The 7,428-nt window shown below is 32.0% G+C and overlaps 1 protein-coding gene across 2 annotated transcripts; it reads left to right on the forward strand.

Annotated features, from left to right (window-relative positions):
- Positions 1 to 16: 16 nt before the first annotated feature.
- On the forward strand, positions 17 to 7,068 carry LOC112045222 (cuticle protein 19.8). Of its 2 annotated transcripts, none has more exons than XM_024081321.2 (5): positions 17 to 216; positions 3,157 to 3,270; positions 3,760 to 3,876; positions 5,495 to 5,674; positions 6,029 to 7,068. In XM_024081321.2, the coding sequence occupies exons 1-5, from the start codon at positions 136 to 138 to the stop codon at positions 6,200 to 6,202; spliced, it is 666 nt and encodes a 221-aa protein (XP_023937089.1). In that variant the 5' UTR covers positions 17 to 135; the 3' UTR covers positions 6,203 to 7,068. The 2 variants fall into 2 exon arrangements, with proteins under 2 accessions (XP_023937089.1, XP_023937090.1); XM_024081322.2 differs by having other exon boundaries at positions 3,160 to 3,270.
- The last annotated feature ends 360 nt before the right edge of the window (positions 7,069 to 7,428 follow it).

A 7,428-nucleotide genomic window follows, 5' to 3' on the forward strand; every position in this document is an offset into this window, starting at 1 on the left:
AAAGTGAGAGTGTTCCACACGCAACATACATCGTTGTGGTTCCTGCGTGTGTGGTGTATTAATCATTTTAATTAGTTAATTATTTCATTTTTAATTAATCGTTTTATTTTATTGAATATTAAATAGTGTCGTGAAATGTTGCGTCAGTGTATTACTCTCGCGGTGTTGGGGTGTGCTTTCGCAACCCCCATAGCTCAATACCAAATACAGCAACAGGTTAGTGAAAGCTACTTTTTAAAATAGGTTCTATATTTTACAATTAAGAGTGTGAGTATTCCTTGATTTGATTTAATATTGCACTAGGTTTAATAAATTATTTAATTTTTATTTCAGTTCAAACCATAGAATTAAAAATTTTAATAGTTAGTAAGAATTAGTAGAAATTTTTATTTTATACTATGTTCGTATTGCCAGTGAAATCTACTAATAATAATTCTGATAAGTCGTATCTATTAATCAAATGTGCATTAAGTTTTTCCATCAATTTTTTTGAAATAAATTCCCGTTAGTATGTATGACTACAAGATATACGTGTATACAAGTATGACTACAAATTATTATTTAAATATTATGATTCTTATTGTGAGTTATATTATGATTATAATTAATATGTTATTATATATAGCTACTCGAATAAAATGCTTAATTGTTTAATTAATCAGCTTAGCAAACCGGTGATTTGACCGGTCTTTCAGTAGCCGAGGAAATACCTCTTCCAACTTATAAGATGCTTAAAATGGAACATTTTGTTTTTCTTTCATGAACTAAATTTTTCAAAAAGTTTGATTTTCCTATTTTGAATTAATAAGTTCTCTAAACTGTCTTGTTCAAATGGATATTTTCAACGACTTGCTTTTTTGGATTATTTATAGGTATTACGAATGCGAATGTGAGTTTATTCGTTTGTTACGCCTCAACCACTAAATTAATTTTAGAAATTTTAAAGCTACTTTATCAATGAGTGTTGCTCATTGATAAAGTTATATTTATCTCCATACAGACGGAAATAGGAACTACGCAGATGAAACCACGGAAATAGCTTACTAGAATAAAAGTCAAAGTCAAAAGTCAAAATTCATTTATTTCAAAAAGGCTTAGTTTACAAGCTCTTTCGAAACGTCAGGTAATAATATTAAACTTAAGATAATGGTGATAATAATTATTCGAAAACTTAAAATTAAAGTTACGAGGGTTCCAAACGCGCCTTGGTCCGAGAAGAGCCCACAAAAAATTCAGCCAGGTTTATACCTAAATTAACCGCAATTGCAATTTACTGCGTTATTGCTCGTAAAAATTTTAGGACATTGTTGAAAACCACTAACTTTACAGTAGACAGTTACGTTTCTCTCGTAAACATTAAATATAATTTACATAACTTTAAACCTTTTTTTCAAAATTGTGGTCTCGTCAATTCACGAACTAAGTAAGTATGCAATTTTTAAATTGAAAAAAATACTTATATTGTTGAATTGTTTGTTTGTTGTTGTAAAATTACATTGTTTGTCCGCAATTGTTATTAAATTAACTTAGGTAATTAACATAATACTGATATGTTGATTGCAAAGATTACTTACAGTTATTATACAATTATGATTATCTTCAAGCGTGGATTACATTACACTGTATGTAACTTATGTGTATTATTGATATCTGCGACGCGTTTATGAGGCCATTTTGATTTATTTTATTTTGAGTCAATTCCTGATACCTTTTCACGGCTAACGCAATTTGGAGTTTTGGTATAAGATAGAGATAAGTTATTATTTAAAAACTTTCAAAGCATTTTTTATCTTAGGGAAAACTATGACTCCCGCGAGATTTGTGAAAACATAGTTTCATGTGAACGGAATTGCAGACTATTCATTTATAATAATGAATATTTATAAAATTTTTAGCTCTATTTTATTTACTTACTGGAATACTTTTTCTTTGAAAGTATTTTAGACCCTGAGCCTGGCCCTCAAGCCTAGACATAAAAATTCTAATATGTAGGCAATGTAGGTACATTCGAAACCATTCGAAGATCTAACTAAATGTAAATCTATCCAAGAACTGTTGAAGCACTGAATAGATCAAACTCAAAAATGATTAGGTACCTTTAACAACGAACGTTAAGAAAACTAAATCACTAAATATTCTTCTAGCAGGCGCCCGTGTGAAATTCTGTTTTTAACTATGGAACTCTGAATATATCCGTTATAAAACTGGCTTTTTTTTGAATTCTCATCCAAATCGGTTCAGCGGTTTAGCCGTAAAAATGTAACAGACAGACATTTAGATACGTTCGTATGTATGACACTGACACATTGACATAAATTGACCGTTCAAAGTCACATTAAAACCAACATTTTCGTGTTACGTGACTATACCTGACCAATTTACATGCAAGCTCACTAGTTAGCTGAAAACTGCTCTACAATGTTCACTGTTAATTTGCATAACATGTGTAACATTTAAAAAGCCGTACAACTATACGCAACCGGTCGCATTGTTACGGGTTACGTCATTGTAACCCAAAACTAGGTTGCACATTAACCAGATAATTGGCAGTTTCGTTTTATATTGATGTTTTTGGTACTCGGTCAGTGTAGGTTAATTTTATTGTGTAATATCACTTGCTCTCAAAGGGATCAATCAACCTTTAAATCCATTTTTTACAAGTCTGGTTGTGAATCATTAATGGATTGATTACAACGTTATTTCTTAATTTTAGTGTTTTATTTCTTTTCTTTTTCTAATCATTCTGCATTTCAAATCGCTCACCCTGGTCTTCTTTGTTTATCCTTCATTCTTCTTTGTAATCTACTGATTTAGTTTTATTACGCCTTAGTGACATAATAATTATGAAATAATATTCTATCGATCTCTACCAGGCAATATTTTGTACGATTTGATTGATGCACCTACCTATATACTTCATAATCATCAACCTATTTCAATGACAAGCAAATCAGGGACTGTAGCCAAGTGACACGGCCATTCTCTTTCTACGATCGCAAACGCTTCGAAAACTAGAAAAATGTATGGGAATGACATTTGCTATCGACAGGTCACGAGATCAAGATCTGGAAATTACCACCAGTCTTTCATTTGGGTGAATCACTATCCGTCGCCATTGTGCCATTATTTGCTTCCGTAACGGTCGCTGTATTTTAGCAGGATGAAGGAATCCCTCCACATCTACTGAGGCAGTACATCGGCGGCGGTCAGGCGCAAGCACAACACATCCCTCGACCTGCCCCACAGCCTGCGCCGGCGCCTGCGAGACTTGTAAGTTATTTAGTTTTAAGAACCTAATCCTTTTACGAATAGGTCTAGACTCTATTTTAGATGTTAAAGCTTCGCCAACAACAACTGGATGAATTAAATGCAGTAAAGTTACATAGGTATTATGAGATGGTCATTTCGGATGAGATGGGAGTGCTAACTGAGAAAGTATATTTAATCTTAGAATAATAAATGGTTTCAACATTGTAGATAAGACCATTTTATGTAGTTTACCTACATAAAATGTTCTTTCTTCTAAACTAATATTACAAAGAGGTAAGATTAGGTTTTCGTTTGTTTGTAACGATTTAACTCGAAAACTACTAGATCAATGATAAAAACTCTTTCACCATTAAAAAGCTACATCTTTACCGACCGAGTAACATAAATTATATTTTATCCCAGTATTCTTATGTAAACAGGAACTACACGGGTGAAACCGTGGCGCGGCTGCAAGTTCTTAATATGTCTTTTGTGTTCTTTGCTATCCAGCCTTACAATGTCCAAGAGGAGCAGTACCAGCCCAGACCCCAGTACCAGCCGCAACCACAGGCTCCCCCTCAGCAGCAATACAGACCTCAACAGCAGCGAGAGCCAGAAGACTATGACGTAAGTTATCATCATTCTTACTTTTAAATATAAGCCTTACCTCAATCTACGTTTGGCTACCTAAAAAAACTTAGTAAAAAGCTTTACTTAGTTTTATCCTTGATTTGGAAAAAAATAGCAAACTATTATGTTAGTGACAATCAGTGTCGTCAACACACTGAAAAAATTGTCTAAAAAGCCTTAAAGACCATCCTTCATCATTTGAGATCTGAAATTTTAACGGTTTGTCAGTCTATAGTTTCCTACAGCTGGTACCTATATTAGTCTGACTCAAACTTGTAACTTACAATAACGAAGATCTGACCATTTTAAGTTCCAGCTCTAAAAGTATGTAAGCGTTGAAGTCATAATCATGTGAATTTAGGAACTTCACAATCACGATCTTCCTCATTGTCATTAATGCTTAACATAACTTACTTTGTCCTCCCAATTTTCCTCAAAATTGTCTGTCCTCTGAATGAAATGAAAAAATGAATGACTGAAATAACTCTATAAAGCTACGTGTTTGTAGCATATTTTTATTGGCGTTACTATACGGTATTATATTATACGCTCGTGAAATACTAAAACTCTCATAGGACTGAAGGATGTCATTCAAAAGCCTTTTATAGATCTTCAATCAATTTTATTACATCACTCAATTTCATATCATAACTTATGCTGTAATAAGTGGCTACTTAAATAGAAAGCTTCGTTATATTAAATTAGCAGTTCCAAATAAAGTGTAATTTAATTATTCTGATCTAAATAAGCCGCTTCACGACAGGTTACATAAACTTGCGAGCTTAAAACAGGATTAAAGCCAAGCGTTTACGTGTCGGGTTTAAATTGCTCTCCTAATTTATATACTGATACCAAATGCTGACCAGAAGAATTTATATTTTCTGTTCAAGTAAAGTAAGCTGCTTTCACAACGTTCATTAGACGTTTCCGTATAATAATACTGTTGGGTATATCTAATACGTGCGGATCAGTTATCGTGGTAGGATCGTTCGTCGACACAAGTTTAACTTTCACTCTAAACTGGATTGTCTCGTTCATATAACTACGTTTGATAGGGCAATTGGACCACTTGTGGAAGAAATAGAATGTCTGCTTTTATATCTATAAAGAAGTTAAGTGGTGTATGCAAGGAAGTCGTTATTTTAATTGAGCTTGTGGATAATATGGGATTATCTAATTAAATGACAGATATTAGAAGTTATATGCAGTTTATCGATGTTATTTTATAACCAAACTGCAAATAACTTTTAATCAGTAATACTTTAATAGCAAATCCACGTGAACAAAGTATATCTAGCATTACCAGCGCTATATATAATAGGATTTACTTCGAAATTAGATATATGTAAAATAATTTTTTTTTTCAGTATTACTACCACGACTTGTATTCGAGGTTGTCGATTTATGACAGTAGATCTATATCTTACAAAAAAAATAAAAAAAGTTAACTCTTACGTAACATCGACAGTTTACCTACTCGTATACTTACGTAGCAATATTATTAAATTGACTATTTTAATTTATGCAAAATAATTTTCTTTAATAAGTAATATAATAAATAATACATAATAATAAATAATAAATAAGTAATATAATACATTTACTTTTCTTTCAGCCTCATCCTTCCTACCAGTTCGGCTTTGATGTCAACGATGACCAGTTCACCAACTACCAGAACCGTAAAGAGCAAAGAGAAGGTGACGTCATCAAGGGCTCCTACTCCGTCGTAGACAGCGATGGTTTCATCAGAACCGTGACCTATACTGCTGATCCTAAGGAAGGTTTCAGGGCTGAGGTAAGGACATTCATTATTATCAAAAAACTTTTTTTTAATGACAAAGTGCTGGTTAGGCACCATCCATCTCTTTTAGAATAGAGACGATTTGGAGTTAAGACAGGTAGGTTTATAGTGAAAATAATTAATTTTGTAACTGTTATTATTAAATGTGAGTCATTAATGTAACAACCATTATCCGATCGTTTTAAATCAAACAGACTGCTTAACGTTCTCAGTGAGGCACCATCACCCTCAAAAACTTCTTGTAAAAAAGTTTAGAATATTTCTAATCCCAATCTCTAACCACTGGACCATCGCTCTCATAGTAGGTATAAAATTCATTATTTACTTAAATTTACTTTATTTCTGTAGGTATCCCGTCAACCCACCGACATCGTGGTCAAGATCCCAACCCCCAAACCCCAAGTCCTCCAGCCCCAAGTTCCTCAGCTGCAGCAACAGCACCAGCAACAACACCAGCCACAGCACCAACAACAACAGAGACCACAACAACAACAAAACCCACAATACTACCGCTACGAATAATTAAATTGTTATTACACTTACAGAAAAAATCCGATTATCAGAACCATTGTTAATGACTGTATTGATAAAAGCAGCAATATTTTGTTTATTTGAAATCGTTGTTTCCAAAAAAGTGGAAAATAACGAAATAATTAATTTAAATAAAATCAATTAAAATAACTTTACAACAGCCGAGGAATTGAAATCCGAAATAATGAATACCACACAATTTTTGACTAATTTAATATAACAATACCAAGTTTTAAAAAGAACTAGAATCATGATTAGTATTCCATTCAAGATCTTAACGGGAGTCAAAAGTATTCTAAAAATCTATTGATTTATCTTTATCACCGCTTAATTTATATTGTTTTTAAATTCATTTATTTATAATATCAAAAAAATGCATTAGTATGCTTGTAGACATTATTTTCCTCATTAGTGACTTACATTAAATATCCTTCTCATTTATTTAATTCATAAATCGCACCATATTTCAATATTTCTTTCTTTCTTTTTCATATTTCTTACTCATTTTACAGGATTAGTATTATATTAATCGGGATAGTCGGATTTTGACTGTATTTATTATGACCGGTACCGCACAGGGTACAGTTTTACTACCTTAAGTGTTCCTTTTTCATACTGGTTAAATGATGTTGACACCAATGTTTTAATCTATAATGGATATCTATGATTTCAAATCATTAGTTCGATAGTGTTTCGATCAATGATGTTGGCGAAGTGTTAGATATCAATTAACAGATAAACTTGTATTATTAAATTTAATGTAGTTGTTTAGTATAGAAATCTAATTGTGAACTATTAGGATAGGATTTTGAAATCTAAGTCCCACTGAACGAATAAATTTTTTATTATATTTTAAATCTTGATTTATTTTAACATTACCTATTATTTTTATGGATTCATATTTTTTGTGGATAACACCATCTAATCATAAGATGGAAATGCTCTTATCTGAAATGAATAAGTAATTGAACATAATGAGGTGTTTTTTGTATCTTCAGAGTAGTCAGGTTTTTATAAATTGAGGGTAACGAACTTGTTTGGAAGACACTAATATAATTATACTTATAACTTACGTAAAATTCAAAAGTCAATGGTCAAGTGTTTCTCAGAACACATGCATTATAAAGGTTCCGTAGCTATTCAAACGCCAGACACGTTGTTAATTTTTATACAAATAAAAATTAATCTCTGATATTCTGATAAATTACTTATTAATT

The sequence above is a fragment of the Bicyclus anynana genome, chromosome 7 (assembly GCF_947172395.1).
Source record: "Bicyclus anynana chromosome 7, ilBicAnyn1.1, whole genome shotgun sequence".
Taxonomy (NCBI): Eukaryota; Metazoa; Arthropoda; class Insecta; order Lepidoptera; family Nymphalidae; genus Bicyclus; species Bicyclus anynana.